This window comes from Abramis brama (genome assembly GCF_963993115.1).
Source record: "Abramis brama genome assembly, chromosome: 9".
In the NCBI taxonomy this organism is placed as follows: Eukaryota; Metazoa; Chordata; class Actinopteri; order Cypriniformes; family Leuciscidae; genus Abramis; species Abramis brama.
The window spans coordinates 26,749,988-26,770,544 of NC_139971.1; the positions used below are offsets into that span (position 1 = coordinate 26,749,988).

The 20,557-nt window shown below is 37.6% G+C and overlaps 1 protein-coding gene across 2 annotated transcripts; it reads left to right on the forward strand.

The window, feature by feature from the left end:
- The first annotated feature begins 144 nt into the window (after window positions 1-144).
- ppp6r2b (protein phosphatase 6, regulatory subunit 2b) lies at window positions 145-20,240 on the forward strand. Of its 2 annotated transcripts, none has more exons than XM_084124856.1 (23): window positions 145-417; window positions 1,652-1,785; window positions 2,992-3,249; window positions 4,985-5,171; window positions 5,269-5,406; window positions 6,108-6,173; window positions 8,395-8,507; window positions 8,672-8,785; window positions 8,862-8,988; window positions 9,093-9,245; window positions 9,937-10,119; window positions 10,810-10,874; window positions 10,967-11,082; window positions 11,247-11,332; window positions 11,438-11,535; window positions 11,803-11,854; window positions 12,062-12,189; window positions 12,309-12,463; window positions 12,549-12,714; window positions 12,796-12,869; window positions 15,117-15,306; window positions 16,510-16,596; window positions 16,679-20,240. In XM_084124856.1, the coding sequence occupies exons 3-23, from the start codon at window positions 3,023-3,025 to the stop codon at window positions 16,707-16,709; spliced, it is 2,556 nt and encodes an 851-aa protein (XP_083980982.1). In that variant the 5' UTR covers window positions 145-417; window positions 1,652-1,785; window positions 2,992-3,022; the 3' UTR covers window positions 16,710-20,240. The 2 variants fall into 2 exon arrangements, with proteins under 2 accessions (XP_083980982.1, XP_083980983.1); XM_084124857.1 differs by having other exon boundaries at window positions 12,552-12,714.
- Window positions 20,241-20,557: the final 317 nt, after the last annotated feature.

Genomic DNA, 20,557 nt, shown 5'->3' on the forward strand with positions numbered 1-20,557 from the left:
CCTACATTTATATTTATATGATATACAACTTTGTATATTGTCATAAATAATAAAGAATATATTTCCTCCATTTACTAATAAGAGCAATATTTCACTCTTCCCATAAAACTAAATCGAACCGATCGCCCAAGCCCAAGCGCGTTCACACACAGCGTGCGCGTCCGCGTCTCCTTGTCGGCCATTTTGACTTGATAAATAATGTCCAAATCTTTTTCTGCTAACAGTTTAAAGCTCTGAAGGAGCCAGTGCTGAAGCAGGGCTGCTGAAGGAGGAAACGTTAGGACGTTGGGGGATCTATGGATGCAGGACGATGCATCGTAAACAAAATATCACATCTCCCCTCGCCCTTTGACACCGTACAGAACAGGTCTGATCACAGATCGCTGTTTGTTTGTCTGACATCTCAAAGTGTTTCTGGTAAGTTCACAGCAGTGTATTTGTTCACATTAATGCTGTTTTTACTATGTCTGTGCGTTTATATGCTAGTCAATCGTCTCTGATGAAGAGTACAGATGCGTTTATGACCTGCATATGGACTCACGTGACATGAGCAATTATTAAAAATATTCCATGATGACTATGTTAAACAGTAATGCCTTTCACCTTGAAGTGTATGCTCATATTACAGTCATCATAATATTCTGAGATCAAATACGATAGCTGTATCGTTACGTAGTCACTACCTCGACATGCTTGGGCTCCTGAGGATGTTACCTTTGTTTATGCAAATGAGTTTAATACGATTTAAAGGCTTTTGACAGTGGAGGCATTTATAATGCTTTGCAACATCCAGTAAACGGGCATGCAAATTCTAAGCGTTTTGATTGGTGTTTCGAGTCTCGCTTCTGCGTTCTGATTGGTGGATCACGGACAGTGACATTGACCGAGGCCGCTGTGTGTGTGTGTCTCTCTCTCTGACATTGATCTTGAACGAGGGATGTGATTTCGCCTCGTTAAGATAAATACAAATACGTATTTTAGTTCAAAATAACATTGTCGTCGTACAGTCGTCTGATTTTCATTGAATGCCCGTAGCCCTGTCACAGACGTGGGCGTGAAGTGTGTGTGGACTGTATGATTTGATGATCACACACATGATGATCTCTGTAGCATTCTTGCTTTCACCGAACACACATGATTTTAATTAGTATTTGCTGATTGATGTTCATAATGTTAAAACTTCGCTTTACACAATAACCAACATTTTACACAGTAGATACATTTATCTAGTGCTGGAAAAGTAAAAAAAAATGAATAATTAATAATGTTTCTATGATAAATATTTTTATCGCTTTCCTCTAGTTGTAGTATTTCTCTCTGTGAGTGCGCTCTATATAAATGTTTGTTGTAATAGATGCAGTGCAGTAATGGTCTGTATGATGTGGTTTAGGCTAGCGGCTGACCTCATATCCGCTGAATACGCTGATTAATCCCATTAAAAGACTAAAATGGAACATGCTGTTATCTGTAGGTGTGTGAACACCTTCATGTGCGTTTTAAACGAGATTATTCAGCCCGAGTCCTAGTCGTATTACAGAACCTTGATGTGACTTAATTAAAATGTGCATGGCATTCTTTCCTCGCCTCCACTCATCACTGTTTTCCTCACTGGTCTCAGTCATTTCTTGATGACTTGTCTTTGTCCCTACAGGAGCCTGTGTTGTAATGTAAGGCAGCCCTTTCGGATGGGTGGGTTATCTGACCACTGACCACTCAATCTAGGAAACCAATGTGTGTAAACTGGTCTCTGCATCCCAACCAAGGAAACACACTATCTCCCTGAAGGTAATTTACTGCTTAAAGTGTAACTTCACCGATTTTCAAACCGCTTTGAATTGTTACAATGCTGGTAGTATGTAAATGAACAATGTTTACTCGTTCTCCGTGTTACCTGGGCCGAGAAATTCATGTTTATTTGTCAGCAAAATTTCACCAGCAAATGTCGTGACTTTTGACAGCTCCAGGACTTTCATGAAAACTACAGATTATACAGTACTTCCGCATTTTTGTATCCCCACCCACGGATAGTCGGATCAACTGAGGGTTATTAACAGAACAGTAATTGTAGGTTTATCATGGTATCATGCTATGTCTACTATTTAAACAGCACTATGGTAAAAATGGAACACTATGGCAACAGCTTTCTTGCCTGTACGCGACAGCATTTTGCTTCGGACAGAATGGCAGTCTCTTCAGTTTTTCCCCTCCTTTTTTTCAACTGAAAAACTGTTTGTGGGCATCCATTTTGAAATGTTGACTACAAACACTGAGGTATTTTCAGAATTTCTATTGCGGCGTTCTCTCCATATTTATGATTCATTGCAGCCTTTAGCCACTGCCTACTACAACGTGTGTCGAAATATTACTAAGTCTGTAAACAGGAAGTTATCACATGCCAGAGATGGGACACTAAAGACAAACGCAGAAGAGAAAATGCTGTACCAGGCACAACAAGCTCATTGTTTGCGATGCATGAAATATAGGAAGAATTGGTGTTGGGTTTTATATGAATGTACTCTGAAGGCAACTGACTGTCTTCAGAAAAGTTTCGATTATAATTTATTTTCGTCTTACGTCTGTATAAAGTAGTGTTTATAAGCGCAGTGCTGCTTTGTGTACAGAGGTAATCTAGGAAACAAAATCATTGCTGTTCCATAAGCGCCACCTACTGTCAAAGAGTGGATTTCAAATGAAGTCAAATGAAATTAGATCAGCTTTAATTTCTTTAACTAAGAGTGTAATTACAGCTGACTCGTTTAACAGTTTAACAGTTGTTTGTAACAGTTGTTGTAAACAGACATGTTTAATAGTTGCTGTTGATGCTGCACCTGCTCTGGATTTTACTATTCACTATTTTACTGGTGCATTTTCTAATTTGACTTTTTGGCAAACTAAGAGTTAGTCAGTGGCCAGCAAACCCTTTAAAACATCAGCTTGATTTCTTATTCTAATATGCTTGAGTAAGTAACATCCTCTCTCTGTCTGTCTCAGGCGCTCTCTCTTTCTTCTACAGGCTGCAGTCATGTTCTGGAAGTTTGACCTGCACAACTCATCTCAGGTTGAGAAGCTCTTGGAGAAGGAGGATGTGACCCTACAGGAGCTGCTGGATGAAGAAGATGTGCTGCAGGAGTGCAAGGCGCAGAATCAGCGCCTCCTCCTCTTCCTCACCCGGGACAGCAGCATGCTGGAGCTTCTCAACCTCGTCACGCACGAGCCCCCTACTGACCGGGAGGAGAAACTGCGCTACAAGTGAGTGAAAAAGATGCTCTACACTTTCTGAGCACCTCTTACATAAAATGTTTTAAAACTCTGCAATGGAGAAAAAATTAATTGACAGATATTTGAACAGCTTAATTTCATCAACTGATATTTGGCCAATTAGATATTATGTAGCAGGCTGGTTTACATTTGTTTTTTTATGTATATATTTAAAAAATGACAAATTATCAGACAGTTAATCGGATAATTAATCAACTCATTTTTGGCAAATAATTATTAATTTTTTGTTAGTTATCCCAGTATTATTTAGTATCATATATGCTGTTATAGTATTTATTAATATTTTGAATTAGCAATTTTTTTAATTTTAGTTTAAGTTTTAGTAACTAAAGGTGTGTGCTCTTGTAATTTTATAAGTTTTTATTTTTTTATATTTCTATTTAGCTTGAATTTATTTTTATTTCAGTTTTAGTCATTTTAGTACTTCAACTCAGTATTTAAATTAGTTGGCAAGGCAAACATTTCAAAGTTTGTTTTTCAGTTATTATTCCACCGATTATTCCACCGCCTTGTATGGTAAACAACAGTGTTGCAACTTGTCCATTAAAAAATTACTGACAATCTTGCTAATGGATAACACACATTACATTTTTTAACACACAGTTCTTAATTATTTGCAGTTAATTTACTAAATATGTATTCATGTGCTTGTGCTGCCATTAAAGGTAGGCTAGGCAATTTTGGACAGGCTAGCAATAGCAAGCTAGCTTTGAAAGCATGAGATCCAGCCCTCCCTTTAGAGCAACTCCAAAGCCACACCTCCTTCAAAACACATTAAAGGCACACTATGCAAGATTTGTACCTTAATATAACCCTTCGAAATCATTTCGATGGTAAACAAACTCGTAGTAGGGCGAATCATCCCGATAGCAAAGCGGGGGGGGGACGCCGCTGGCAAAACCAGCAGTGCAAGTTTGAGCGCTGGCGCCCCGACAAATCTTGCGAGAAACCCGACTTGCTTTACGGCACGACGTCACATACATCAACAACATATGAAGCAGCCTCTATGGAAGACACTAGCACGCATTTCAGACGTGAATCATGGCAGAGTCGACGAAGAAAACGAAGAAAGTGCGGTTGGAAGAGTCAAGGAAAAGAAAACGACGGCTCTGCGTGAGTGGTATTTACGACAGTAATGTTAAATACAAGATTTATTTCACCATTGAAAGTGTTGACATAGAAACGCATCAATCCGAGTCTGAGGACGTGAACAGCTCCGGGTAGAACGTCACGAGTGGCCTTCTCTTAATTGCGGTTACGACATGGCGTGAACGCAGCATAAGCTTGTTGTTTTGCTTCAGGAGGAACTGTAAAAGAAGGCTGCTGTTTGTTTGCGACACTTGGTGGCTTTCTGTCTACAACTCTGCATAGCCTTACAGAACGTGCTGATGGCTTGGATGTCTGCGTGAGCAGGTTTGTGGAGGACAACGTATCATTGCTTTTGGACCAAATGCAATGATTGAACGAACATTTTTTGGTCCCCCCACAGAAGATATATGTACATGTTTCAATATTTAGACCTATTATTTATTGCTATCAGGATGTGAAAAGAGTTTCAACTAGTATAACAGAAAGTGTTTATAAAACAATTTGCCTACCCTACCTTTAAATTCGCAGTGTATTTGCAGTGTATATTGAATCTATTTAAGATGTGTTGGTCATCCACTAGTTGTATATGTTTTTTTTCTCTCGGTCTCTCATGCAGGTATGCTAATGTAGCATGTGAGTTGTTGACGTGCGATGTGTCCCTCATCAACGATAAAGTTGGTGGAGACGAGTCTCTGCTGAAGACACTCTATAATTTCCTAGAGCAGACGCCACCGCTGAACCCTCTACTGGCCTCGTTCTTCAGTAAAACTGTTGGCAACCTCATCACCCGCAAGACAGAGCAGGTGCGCAAATATGCATCTCAGTTCCTTTGAAAATCATTGATTTGTATTTGCATGATTCTTTTTATCCTGATCTTTGTTGATTCAAATTTTTCATCAGATGATTGGTTTCCTAAAGAAAAAAGAGGATTTTATAGGGCAGGTGTTGAAACACTTGGACACGTCGGCCATGATGGATCTGGTGCTGCGTCTCATTAGCAGCGTGGAGCCCGCTTGTCTCAGACAGGAAGTGCTTAGTGTGAGTGCATTCAACCAGCTGATTCATTAATATTTCTATAATGGACACTTTGGCTTTGAGAAAAAATAAACTCATTAAATCATTTTAATATGCTGATTTGATGCTCAATAAACATTTATTATTATTATTAAAACAGTTGTGCTGTTTTGGTGGAAACTGATGCATTTTATTTTTCAAGATTCTTTGATGAGTTGATAGTTAAAAAACAGCATTTGTTTTGAAATATAAATCTTTTGTAACATTATAAATGTCTTTACTCACATTTTTGATAAATTTAATGTGTCCTTGATGAGTAAAACTAAAAAATCTTACTGACCCCAAACATTGAATGGTAGTGTTTATAATATTTAAAGTGTTTTTTGATGATTTTAGTTCTTGTGTATCTTATCATAGTTGAAATAATTCATATTTTTAAATTTTACATTTTCATTTGTATTGAATTTATATTTAAAATGTGGCACAGGGGAAAAACAATAAAAATATGTGCATAGAAGTCATTAGAAAAAAAAAACTGAAATGATGAAGACATGGTCAGTATTTTCAAAAACAATTTTAATGTGACTTTCATAAAACAAAAAGTAAAAACTGTAATCTTTAGTTTTAATAAAAATCAACCCGTGGGATATAAAAGTGCTCAAAACGAAATAAACACCTGTATCTGTGTGTAATTTTTATTTTATTTTCATGTCGTCTGTTTTCAGTGGCTGAATGAAGAGAGGCTGATCCAGAGACTCATTGAGCTTATACACCCTCACATTGACGATGAGGTCAGACATCACTAGAGTTTTACTAGAGAATGAATTACATGACAAAGTCTGATACATACCGTTAAGTACTCGTTTAAATCTCTTACCTTAAAGCTCCAGTCCGTAACTTTTTTGGGTTAAAAATTATCCAAAATAATTTTTTGAGCAAGTACATAACCAGCCAGTGTTCAAAACGATCTGCTTGCCTTAGCTTGATTCAAACGGTAAGCTTGTAATAATGTTTTTAATTCCAGTGGTATTGGTGGATTTCCGCGGGAAATTCGAGCATGTCTTTGCATCATTTCGTCACATCTGTACACATAAAGAAGGAGTCTCGGCTAGTAGGCTATATTGCGTGTGAGGATGTTGGAGGTGGAGATTTATAGCCTTTTCTCACAGCACTTGATATAATTAAACTTATCAATTTGATGGCGGATCCAGAAAGGTTCAAACGACAATCACCAATGACAACTGTAGATTCACCCGTTGTAAAACGCAAAAGATTTCGGACTTCGGAGTGGCTACAGAAAAAAAGAGAGTGCATCCGGGCCCATGTGAAAACAAGGATAATATCAGAAGGGCATTAAATGTAGTCACGCAATGCTGATGTTGTTAGCATTAACAATTTGAGAACAAAATATAATTTGCACGGTTTGACGTGATATAAGCGATCGTTAGATTTAATCAGCGCGATTTACTGCAATGCTTTTTTTTCCTTAGTTGGTCAGAACAAAAGTGAATGTTACTTTCTTGTTCAGACGACATTTTCAGGTGAAAATTCTTATGTTGGTCATACTTCCAAAAAGTAGAATGAGCGGTGACTGACAGCTACACATTTTCCTCAAAACATTGGATTCATCCGCGCTGTGCCGTGCCGAGGCACAACCCACGTAAAGTTGATAATTCCGCGAATAACTGCAATGGCAGATTTCGAACAGAGATGGCGACAAAGAGGAAAAACTACGGACTGCAGCTTTAAAGGGATAGTTCACCCAAACATGAAAATTCTGTCATCATTTACTCATGATGAGTTTGTTCCAAACCTGTATGAATTTTTCTTCTGCTGAACGCAAAAGATGATATTTTGAAGAATGTCGGAAACCAAACAGTTGGAACCCCCCCATACGGTTTCCGACTTTCTTCAAAATATCATTAATCTTTAAAGGAACTGTATGTAAGATTGTGGACAAAACTGGTACTGCAATCACTTTCAAATTACTGTAGAGCAGTGTATCCCCTCCCCCTCCCCCTCCCCCTCCCCCTCCCCCTGACTAGAGGTTGCCAGATAGGCTGCAGGATCCAGCAGGAACGTAGGCTGACACGTTTGTAGCTGCAGCTGTGGTAACTAGAGCAGAGCTGGCAACCCGGTGCTGAAACACAACTGACTTCGTGATTGGTAGATAGGTGGAGGGTGGGGCATCAGGCCAAAACACAACATCAACATCAGTTGAGGGCTGCAACTTCACTTTTAAATGACAATATCCTGGCCGTACTACTGTTGTCAGTGATATAAGTATTTGAAATGAACATGATTTCTTAATGTCTAGTGACATATCAGGGCCATTTTATGATTCATTGAAATACATTTCTTACATACAGCTCTTTTAAAGTCCCCCTGTAGTCAATCATTTTGTCCCTTAAAACTAATATTTGATCACCAAAATTACATATTTAAATGTTTTTTCCTTGGGGAAAAAAAATTCTTCATGCCTTAAAATAGCTTGAATGTAACTTGCCCCTTGCCTCATTTAGTTATACGTGGTTCTATAAATATGCAAATTAGCCCCGCCTCCACTCACTCACACCAGTTCAGAGATCCACTCGTTGACGATCACACGTTGATGTGATTGGTTACAAGGTAGTTTGTAGCGTAATAAACACCAGCGATTTCAAACGGTGTTTCAGCGGTGTTTTTGAGACTGTCTTTGGTTCATTGCAGTTTTAAGGAGAAAAAAACTCAGAAACGGTGTTGACTTATGCATTTGGACATGGTTTGTCTTAAAGCATATTAAAAACACCACATAGACATATAAACAACAACATTAAAAGCTTGATTTTCACCACAGGGGGACTTTAATAATTTCATTTTTGGGTGAACTATCCCTTTAAGGATGATAGTTATACTGTTTTTGATCTTGGTATTGAAAAAGTCCTTATGCGACATAACATTTGATTCCATCTTACAAATCGAAATAAATAGACATATGAAAGATGACACATATACATAAATGTGTGTTTACAGAGGCAGTCGAACGCATCTCAGACCCTGTGTGACATCATCCGTCTGAGCAGAGATCAGGCCAGTCTGCTGCAGGAATCTTCAGAGACCGACCCTTTGCTCACAACACTAGAGCTGTGAGTGCGTGTGATCACCGCCACTGTGTTCAGTCACTTTTCATGTCAGCTAGATGGTTTCTTACTGTCTAAGTGGCCAGTTGTCAGCCAAAATAAGCAGAATGTGGAATGGACTTTATGCTTGAACAGATTAACTAAACTGAAGTCTTTGGCTGCTGTTTCAGACAGCAGAATGTTGAGGCCCTATTGAAGAACATGTTTGAAGGAGAAAAGAGTGAAGTGTGCATCGTCTATGGAACGCAAGTGTTACTCACATTGTTGGAAACTCAGAGACCTGGGTGAGTAACAAATGTATTTAATCACACACACACACACACAATCACTGTTACTAAAAAATGTGTGTGTGTGTAACAGTGTTGAGCAGGTGACTGACCCGTGCTCTCAGGGATTGGAAAAGTCTTACACTGTTAACAACAGCATTTTAATGGGCATCCAACCACATCTAAAGCACTTCCACCACCTTCTGTTAAACCCACTCAAGGTTGGTCTGCTCCTCTGGTTTTATCAAGTCTTAAAACAAAGTCAAATTACTGAAAGATGTCACATAGAGGAGGTTGATGTTTTTTGGAATATCTCCGCACTCAGAAATGTGTGATGTTGACCACGATGGGTATTCTTGAGGAGCCGTTTGGCAACGCGCGGCTGTATGCGTCCAGATTGATGGCTGCTCTCCTGTACACCAGATCTCCCAGAATCCACCAGGAGCTCTGCCAAATGAACATGATCAACCTGCTGCTGGTATGAGTCATCCTTAGTCTAGCTTACAAAGTCAACAAATAAACAAGATGTTTCCTTTCTTAGAGCCAATCATTTTTTTAAATACTTTACATTTTGATCTATCTGGAAATGAGACAATTTGATATTATTTGTTTAAATTTTTTATTGTAAGAAATTATTCATTTTACTTTTTTTACTTTTTTTTTTTTTTTTTTAAAGAAATGAATGTTTATTCAGCAAGGATGCATTAAATTGATCAAAAGTGACAGTAAAGACATTTATAATGTTACAAAAGAATTCTCTTTCAAATAAATGCTGTTCTTTTGAACTTAATATTCATCAAAGAATTCTAAAAATAATAAACGCATAATGGTTTCCACAAAAAAAAGCAGCAGCACAACAGTTTTAAACATTGATAATAATAAGATATGTTTCTTGAGCAGCAAATCAGCATATTAGAATGATTTTTGAAGCATCATGTGACTGGAGTATTGATGATTGGAGTAATGGTGCTGAAAATTCAGCTTTACCATCACAGGAATAATTTAAATGTATTTAAAATATAGTAAAATTGAATATAATTTTAAATTGTTATAATATTTCTCATTATTACTGTTTTACTGTATGTTTGATCAAATAAATGCAGCCTTGGTGAACATGAGTTCTTTCAGAGACATTTCCATTTTTTTTCTTAATCTGTTTCTCTCTTTAGGACTTGTTTTTTAAATTCTCCTGGAATAACTTCCTACACATCCAAGTGGAGCATTGTGTCTCTGCCATCCTTAACCAGTCAACACAGAATGGAAAAACACATGACAGTCAAGATCAGATTCAGCTGGAAACACAAAACTCAGACAGATCTGACATGTTCACAAGCTGTGACCTGATAAAGCATGTAAGCATGACCCTCACTTATTGAAGCTTTGTATAGTCATATATAGTAACATGTAATATAAAATAAATTGGCAGTAGTGAGGCACTATATATTACCATGTCAGCAGAATAATAAAGTTTGAGTCACTTGCTAGATCTGACTCGCTTGGTAAATGTACATATGTACATGTATGTATGTGTGTGTGTATGTGTATATATATATATATATATATACACACACACACACACACACACACACACACACACACACACACACACACACACACACACACACACACACACACACACACACACACACACACACACACACACACGTATATGTATCACACACTCAAACTGGCTTTTGTAAATGTGGTTTACAGGACTCTCCATAGGCGTAATGGTTTTTATACTGTACGACCTGTCGCATCACATAAAACTATCTGCATTTTTTTAAAGTAAAAAAACACAGATTAGTATGTTTTTAAGCTATTTGGTTTATGAGGACACAGGAAGTTATACATGTCATTGTCACATTTCATTATATACATTTGTGTCCTCATAAACACACACACACACACACACACACACACAACATATATAATACATTTACAGCACTTTACATCAATTGTCAAAAAATGAAAAGGTTTCCTCTTGTGAAATACAGTATACAGTATGTATACGTCATTGAAATATAATTGTTTGTGTGCAGCTACTGAAGGACTGCAGGCTGGTTCAGAGGATTTTGGATGCTTGGGAAGAAAATGACAAAACACAGTAAGGACAAACATGAATATCTATGAGCTAAAGAGTCAATACGCTTTTGCTGGAGTATCTTATGATCTTATATCTCTGTGTGTATGTTATAGGAAAGCTGGAGGCATGAGAAGAGGGTATATGGGTCATCTGACCAGGATTGCCAACACAGTTGTGCAGAATGCAGAGAGAGAACAAGAGCAGACCCAAATCACACAACTAATAAAAGGTAGTTAACAGTGTTTTTGGGAGGATTTGTGTTATATACGTATGTATGTATTATAAGTGTGTGTATGTATATAAATCTTACTGACCCCAAACTTTTGAATGATATAATTTTTTAACAAACCTCATTCTTTGTTTTCAAATATTTGGTATGTCTGTGTATGACAGAGCTACCAGAGGACTATAAAGCTCGCTGGGAGCAGTTTGTGAATGAAACGCTTATGGAAACTAACAAGAAGAACACTGCAGACCTGGTGAGAGTTTGCACAAAGACATGTGCTGTGAAATCATAGGAAGTATTTTAACATCAAAAATGACAATCCGCAAATCACCTTCGATGAGCATCTTTCTCTTAACAGGTGTTCTCAGATTATCAGATCCAGCAGATGACGGCAAACTTTGTTGATCAGTTTGGATTGAATGGCGATGAATTCGGAGAGCATGACGGCAACATCAGGTGATTCCTGCACAAAGGGTTAGATATAGAGTTAAATGTAGATTCAACTATTAAATATAAATATTCATCTAAATGTTAAATAAAATGTATATTAATCTTATGTTTAAAAACTGCATGTTCTTTAATCCTTGATAATGTAAATCTACCATAGTTAGAAAAAAATAATTGAATTTTAATTGAAATATTTAATATTAAAATATAATTTCAAATAATACATTTTTGATTGCTTCAGGTTTAAACTCAAGTTTCTGTCTGTTTTTCCTGCAGCGCCACATTTGATCGAATCTCAGAGATCAACTTTAACCTGGGGGACAAGGGGGTGAGTCCTGTTTTTCTGTTATTTTTATTCTTTCTTTATTTTTTATATTATTATTATTATTATTATTATTATTATTATTATTATTATTAATTGTTCTATAATCTTATTACACTTTGGGGGTTTTTCTGTTTTGGGTTATAATTTTCTCATTCACACTCTTCCTTTCTCACTGTTCTTATTACTCTTCCCGTTTCTCTCCTCTCTCAGAAGAGCTCTGCTATCTTTGAGACTTGCACAAAGGAGCGAATCCGGCCGTTTGAAGATCCTGAGGAGGAGGAAGATATTTGGGAGGATAAAGAAATCAACTATGCAACACAAGTGAAATCCAGAAGCAGGTTCATAACACACACACACACACACACACACACACACACACACACACACACACACACTTGCACTCACACTCTAATAATTGACTGCTCTGACTGCCGTGTATGGTTTATTTTTTTAATAGGTTTGGACTGGTGACAAATGCTCAGAAGAGTGAGGTGGACGGTGGCTCTCGCAGGCGTCTGGGGTCACCTGACATGGAGTGGTTTCCAGAGACCAAACAAACTCCTGAAAAGATCCAGAACCAGGACATGGACAAGCAGTCCAGCGATCCACAGAGTATGCTCACAGCTCACATGATCTAGATTTAGATCTCCCACCTGATCTCATATAATATCTGAATGAAAAAATTATTATAACCCAGCAGGTCCTGGATGGACAGCGAGTTTTGAAGATGACTTCAGCTGTCGTGATTTTGCTAGTATCGCTATAGATACGGGCTCCAACGTGTGGGGAAGCTCTACCGCCCAGCTCAGCGAGACGGAGGAGAAGGGATGGGCGACTTTCACCGACTTCCAACCTTTCTGCTGGTGAGGGAGAGACTGTGTTTTAGTTGATATTGTGTATTCAGGTCATGTAGACACTGTGCTAAACGTTCTGGTGTTCTGCAGTTCAGATGCAGGACCCAGATGCAGTTCACCTGTGGACTCGGAAAATCCAAACAAACAGAGCCAAAATGAAGAAAGTGAGTGGCTTACTTGCTTATTTCTTTAAAAGTATATTCATCATTCCTCCTTATACTAAATGAACAACAAATACCTGCATTCGGGTAATGTTTTTTTGTAAATAAACACTGTAAAATGTTACCAACTTTTATAAGCCAGGCAGCCATATCACCCTGTAGCCCATGACTGGTTGCCCACTGAAGCTAAGCAGGGTTGAGCCTGGTTAGTACCTGGATGGGAGACCTCCTGGGAAAACCAGGTTGCTGCTGGAAGAGGTGTAAGTGAGGCCAGCAGGGGGCGCTCACCCTGTGGTCTGTGTGGGTCCTAACACCCCAGTATAGTGATGGGGACACTATACTGTCAAAGAGCACTGTCCTTCAGATGAGACGTTAAACCGAGGTCCTGACTCTCTGTGGTCATTAAAAATCCCAGGATGTCTTTCAAAAGAGTAGGGGTGTAACCTCGGCATCCTGGCCAAATTTGCCCAGTGGCCTCTGTCCATCATGGCCTCCTAATCATCCCCATATACTGATTGGCTTCATCACTGTCTCCTCTCCACCAATAAGCTGGTGTGTGGTGGGCGTTCTGGTGCAATATGGCTGCCGTCGCATCATCTAGGTGGATGCTGCACATTGGTGGTGGTTGAGGAGATTCCCCCCTTCTATGTAAAGTGCTTTGAGTTCCGAGAAAAGCACTATATAAATGTAATGAATTATTATTATTATTATTATTATTATAAGCATCTTGCATTTTTGCGCAAAAATTGTTTAATATGTTATTCTTACTAAGCATTTAGAGAAAATGCATTTATTGAATTAAAACATTACATATTTTTGTTAGTAGTAGTAACTGTAATAATAATTATATTTTTTATATTTCATTTTACTTTTAAACATTATTATTATTGTTATTATTATTATTATTATTATTATTAACAATTTTTTTATTTAATTTTAATAAAATTATACAACTTTGTGTAATTTATGTAGTTTTAATTTGATAAATTAATTTCCCCCTCTAAGTGCTTTTAGTCTTATAAAGAATATTTGTTTTTTTTATTAATAATAATAATAAGAAGAAGAAGAAGAATAGTTGTATTATTTAATTTTTGCTTTTAATTTTTTATTTTTTTTATTATTGTTATTATATTTTTCATTTATATTATTATTGTTATACCAAAATTCTTATTTAATACATGAATTTCTCCTCTAAATGCTGTTAGTCTTATTAAGAATATTTATTATATGCAAAATGCTTATAAAAGTTGTTGATAATCATTATTATTATTATTATTATTATTATTATTATTATTATTATTATATTGTTATTAAAAGGTACACCATGTAACTTTTGACCTTCTAGCTAGCGATATAAAAACAAAATGCATGCATTGACTGCGGATGAATATGATTATCATACTGCTCATAAAACATTCACTGTTAGACTTAAGAGATATAACCAGATTAGATGGAAAGGATCTCAAACTGACAAGCTGAAGACATTACTGTCTATATACATTAATAGACACGGTACTTCCTTGAAAGCACAGCGCTAAAACAACCATAATGAAACAACCCTTAGTTTACAATAGATAAAACTTTACAATGAACTCTGTTAGAGAGATACAAATGGCAATTTATCCGTTCAATAAAATGCCTTACTCTCCTGTTGAGTAATAAAACGCTATCGCCACGTCGACTTTACAACATTTCCAATCCCTCAGTTCTTGCCATCTCTGAAAAGTCAAGCCAATGTTGATTCTTGTTTTATTACAAGCTCTGTCGCGTTCTCTTGTTGCCAGCAGACTCTCCTCTGTTCAGTGTTTTTTTTTAAACGAGCGATTCCCCGATTGGCTCAAGATTGTGACAACTAACCTATGCCAGTCCCACACAATACACGCGTCAAAATATCGGAGCAACTTTTTCTCCATTTATGGATATGACGAGACACAAAGCGAGTGATGTATATTCGCAATTTCCTGCAAAAACTATCCTGAGAGGTCTAAAATATAAACACTTAATAGGCTTAGTGAATCAGGGTAAGACCAAAAACACGTTTTGGAAGAAGGATTGATGATTTGACTCATTATTATTTAAATGTTAAAAGTTACGTAGTGTACATTTCACTTAAACATTTACGCAAACTTATATTATTGTTATTGATGATAATATTATATTTATTGTTTGCATATTTACAACACTGTTGTTTGTTCTAAATGTTCTTGAAATGGTCAATGAACACGAGTTGATAGCATGTGTGTTTTGCAGTGAAAGGCTCGTCAGCGTGTGTGTGGAGTGTGTGTGGGGCGAGGAAGGCTCCACTGGTGGCGTCCGACAGCAGCTCCAGTGGCTCAGACAGTGAGGACGAAGACAGAGCCAACATCATCACAGAGAGCGTCGCCAAGGAGAGCATTACACTTGCCTTCGATGCAAACAATGAGAAAGCAGTCTTCAACAGGTAAAACATTCTTGCATTCCATCGACGCATTTTTAAAGCATTATTGTACTTTTAAACATTATGGGCCCTATTTTAATGATCTGAAACGCAAGTAACTTTTGTGGGCGGATCTCGGGCGCTGTTGCTATTATACCGGCGGGATAAATGACTTTCGCGCCCCGACACAAATCTTAAATGGGTTGGTCTGAATTAGCTACATTACTCATAGGTGTGGTTTGGGCGTAACGTGAAATAAACCAATCAGAGCGTCATCTCACATTCCCTTTAAAAGCAGGCACGCTTGTTCCATGGCGGATTGCTATTATAACGGCGGATTTGCCAGGCGCATGCCAGGAGCGGTTCACAGCCGAGGAGACCAACGTTCGTCAGGGCTGTAAAACACAGAGAAGTGACATTGTATGGGGATGGGAGACACCCACCCAAATTAGCTTCGGTTAAACAGGCGTATAATCATTTTGGTAAATGTGTAAGCTAGATTTATGCCTATTTTTTCACATCTTCATGGGCACCACAATTATTTCCCTCGTGTGGTAATATTTTTCCTTGTAATTATGTATGGTTTGCAAAAATTGGAACTGCTGCGTCTGTGTAGATGAGAGAAGCAAAGTGTATGTGCGTTGTGCACACGCTGCATTATGGCCAAGCATGCGCCCTTAAAATAGCATCTGAATAATGCGCCACTGACTTTAGACTAGGTTTTTCCTGGTCTGTGGCGGAATTGTTTTCTGAAACTGTAAAATAGCACCAGGGAATGTTTGCACTGGAACACGCCTCCTCTTTTCGCTAAACCGCCCCCGGGAGCGCAAGTTCATTCCCTAATTTACCGACGTGCGTCTGTGGAGGGAAAAGTCCGCTGTGCGTCGGGTGCAAAATGGGAATGATGCATGCGTCAGTGTACAAAATCAATTGCGCTGGGTGCAAGATGGGGCCCTATATGTATCAATCTTCTTATTAGTATTACCACTAATAATACAATTATGTAATGTTTTAATTAAAACATTAATTTCTTAATTATTGTGCAAAAAGTTTGGTGTTGTTAATAAATAAAACACTCTAATACACATTCTTGCATTCCGTCTAAGCATTACTAAATTGTTTGCAAACAGTTTTGAAAATTTAGCAGCTGCTTTGACATTGACTCAAGACTTATGACAAAATGTGCACAGTGATGTCCTCTTATTGGTTGCTTCCACTGTCTTGCAGTGACACTAATGCCAAAGCAACAGATGTCATAGCAACAGGAACCATGGCGATACCCATCACTGGTACTCAGTCACCCAAGGAGCAGAAGTAAATATAGATACATTTGAGTGTTCTTCCATAGGATATTACTGGACATGTATTTAAAGCCTACAAATGTCTCATTCTACAGGGGTGACTCCAGTAGTAATGGCCCAATGTAACAGCGTTTGACTCGCCTCCATCCCCATGAAAACCTTTGCTCCGCTCATGAAATGTTAAATGCTGTGGTTTCCCTGTTTTGGCATTTGCTGTTCCCATCGATCTGCAGTGTAGTTGCGTGGGTATTTTTAGTTTGAGCATGAGCGGTACTCTAGATGATCTCTTGTCTTTTCCAATGAAGACATCTTCACTGTTGGAGCACTGACCTTTGAACCCTGTGAGAGCGGCCCCACTACAGTCGTGTGTGCGTGTTGAGCGTTGTGGAACTAGAATAAAATGCAGATCCGCAGATGGATTCTCACGTATATGCATAAAAATGCTTGGTACGTTGACAGGCGTGATGTTTCTAAACCAGTGTTTTCTATTTAGAACAAGGCATGATATCAAGTCGGTGTTTGCGACTGTGTGTGTGTGTGGTGGTGTTTTTTTTGTACAACTATCTTTGTGAGGACCGGTTTGAGTTTTAGACCATCGGATTGAGGACAAAGAGAGTAAATCGAGAACCTTTCTGAGAACCCTTTAAAGGCCTGTTTGAGGGTCAAGACTTATTCGGTTTAGTGTAAGGGATCGGGTTAGGCACTTAGATCAATCTGTGTTTTGGTCGATCGGATCACAAGTACATGAGGGAGACCCATTCCTGTTTACACATGGTATTTTAATCTGTCTCAACACGACCAGAGATGACGGGGAAAAAATAGCTTTCATTTCTGCTCTGAAGACCTCGCCAAATGCGATGAGTGAAATCAGGAATGGTGAGAGAACATTGTGCTTGGTATGTTTTTTTGTCTTCACACCAAACTTGGGTCTCCTGCTGACAATGTTTAAATCCCGTCTGGCTAGCGCGCTTCCCATAATATTTCCGCGTTATGTTAGTAGGTGGAGATTAGGCGCTCTTTTGTGGCTGTTCGAACGCATTCGACCACATGAGCGTTCGTTTACACTACGAAAACAATCTGGTCAAATGTGTTTTCGATTGACTCTGGAAGTGGTCGAAAGTGGACAACCTCAAAACGTTTTAGACCCCGTTTACACCTGTATTTAGCGTCGTACACTTGTAATTCGATTGGCCAAAACACATCTTAATACCAGGTGTAAACAGGGCCTTAGTTGTGATGGGTAGGAGCTAGAGATTGCATTGTGTCAATGAATGTCTTCACAAAGATGAACAAGAATGTGTGTGTGTGTGTGTGTGTGTGTGTGTGTGTGTGTGTTCTGTCTTGATCAGTCTCTCTTTGCTGTAGCCCTTGGGCCCGGTACTGATTTTATTTCAGTGCTGATTTGTTTGCACTTATGTTTCCACAGCATTTATGTTGTGTCCAGTTCTGCCCACAGAAACACACACGTATATGAGCAAAAATAATTGGGAGTAGGTCTCAATAGTTCTGTTGTTGTGGGCTGCTTTCATCTTAAAGGAATAGTTCACCTAAAAAAAAAAAAAAGTATGTTACTTACACACCGTCAGGTTTCAAACATGAATGACTTTCATCTGGAGAACACAAAAGAAGATATTTTAAAGAACGTTCACGCTGATCTTTTTTATAGAATGATAGCGCAGAAGTCGTATGAACAAACATCCCACGCATGGAAGGAATGTCATACAGGTTTGAAACTGCATTATGCAGTAAATAATGACAGAATTTTATTTTTGAGTGAACTATTCTTTTAAACGTGTTTATGTAAGACTGTTTGACTCTGATTGTGTTTGTGGCTGGTATTTGAACGAACTCTCAGGTGAACGTTGTGTGTGTCAGAGCGAGTCTATGTGCAAAAGAAGAACCGAGGGCGCGTGTGCCTTGAAATATCAGAGAAGGACGCATCAGTATGTTTAACGTGTGCGCACATATCCTTAATCAATCTTCCTAGATCACTGTCAGGTCTTAGTAATAATGTGTATTCTTTACGCTATGTACTCTTAATATTATATTTTTTATGACTAATTACTAGCGCAACACTAGAACGCTGCAGTGTCCATTTCAATCTAGAGAGATAGCAATAATAGTATGGATAATTTCTAGGGATTTTTTTCTTTTTTTAGTAATGTAGCTTTGACGAAATGTGCACACATGCACACAAACTGTTTGTGAGAGTGAGTGTGTGTGAATGTGTGTGAGGCTCAGTGTGTTTTCAGTTTGATTTTGCACTTTTAAAAACTTGATTTTGATACCAAATACATTGGGATGTTAGTGGCGGTACGATGACTATAATGAGAGCCCTCGGTCATTGTTTGGTCTATGTGCAATTTTGAATTTACAAGCCGTTGTGTTACTGATATTGCAGATGTTTGCCGATGCGAGTGTGTTTGTTGTGTTTAGGAGACTTTGAGAGAAATGGTGACCGATCCGTACCAGGCTCTGTGCTTGAATGTAATTCATAGTTTTTAATGTTTATTTTAAATCATTATTATTTTGGGCCAAAATATCTCTTTAATATTCCATCTTTCTGCCATTCTGGATGACAGGGTTTCATTCTCTCCTTCTGGAGACTGACATTTGATCGTTCTTTTGTTTTTGTGTTTAACTTTATTTCTAGAAAGTCCTTACTGATATTCCACAACTAAAAGTGGCAGTATTTAAGTGCTGAATTAAAGGCAAGACACTAATCCCCTTTTATCTACTAGTGCACTCTAGTCCAAGCATTTCTTTCTGTCTGTAATTGAGCTAACATCTTTAGTTGACCTGTCAGATACCATTACACTGGTTTAGAAAGTTCTCTTATAGTTTGTCAATGCATTAGCACACTGTAAAAAGTGATGAAACCCGTTGCCTTTAAAATTAAGTAAATAAACTTCATGCATAATTGGAAAAGTTACTGTATGTGGAATTGTCAAGTTCAGTTCACATAACTAAAAATGAATAAGTAATAAACTTCATGCATAATTGAAAAAAATAAGTTGTGAACTTGACAATTCCACGTCATAACATATTTTTTTTTAATTACGCATGTTTTTTTTTACTTAATTTTGAGGCAACGGTTTCCTCAGTTTTTTTTAAGTTAAGTCAACTGATTACTTTTTACAGTACAGGGCATGAGAACGAGAAAGAAATTGTTTTTTGTTTTTGTTTTTTTAATCAAAACTGTGACGTAAGAATTATGCCAATGTAATGCCACACGTGGAACACACAATTTGTGATTCTAATTTACACTTTTTCAATTGTTGTTTCATATCCCCTTCTTCCTCCACACCACAATGAAGATTTTATAGCTGAAAAATAGATGTATCAGAACCTGCAATGTGAAATGTATGTTGTTGGGTTCTTTTCTCTTCAGCTCTTGTGTGTATTCATGTACCCAAAAACACAAACTCATATTGTATGTTATGAACTGGTACAATATTTTGTGGTATGTTCTGCCTTGAGCGTATGTCCATAGTATGAAACTGGAACACTGTTGTCATTTAGTCAAATGCCTTTTTATTGTAAACTGATGCTGGTGGTTTCTTTTTTTTTATTTTTGGTATAATGCAATACTGTACCTGTTATCTGTTGTCAGAGTTAGGCTTTAAAATCCGATATCAAATAAATATTTCAAATGGGTTTGTGTGTCAAATGTGTGTTCAATTCACATTTAATTATTTGTATAGCGCTTTTGACAATACACATTGTTTCAAAGCAGCTTTACAGAAAATGCACGAGTCCACATTACAATTTAGAGTGATCTGTTATCAGAGGTAACTGTCTAAGTTATGTATTTCAGAAATGTACATATACAAATCACAGTTAGCTAAAAATGTATTAATTTAGACAATGTAATAATTTAAGGCAGAAACAATGAGCTCATTGAAGTAATGAATACTTGACTGTTAACAAATGATTATGACATATAGAAGACTTTTTTTCTTCAAAATTAATAC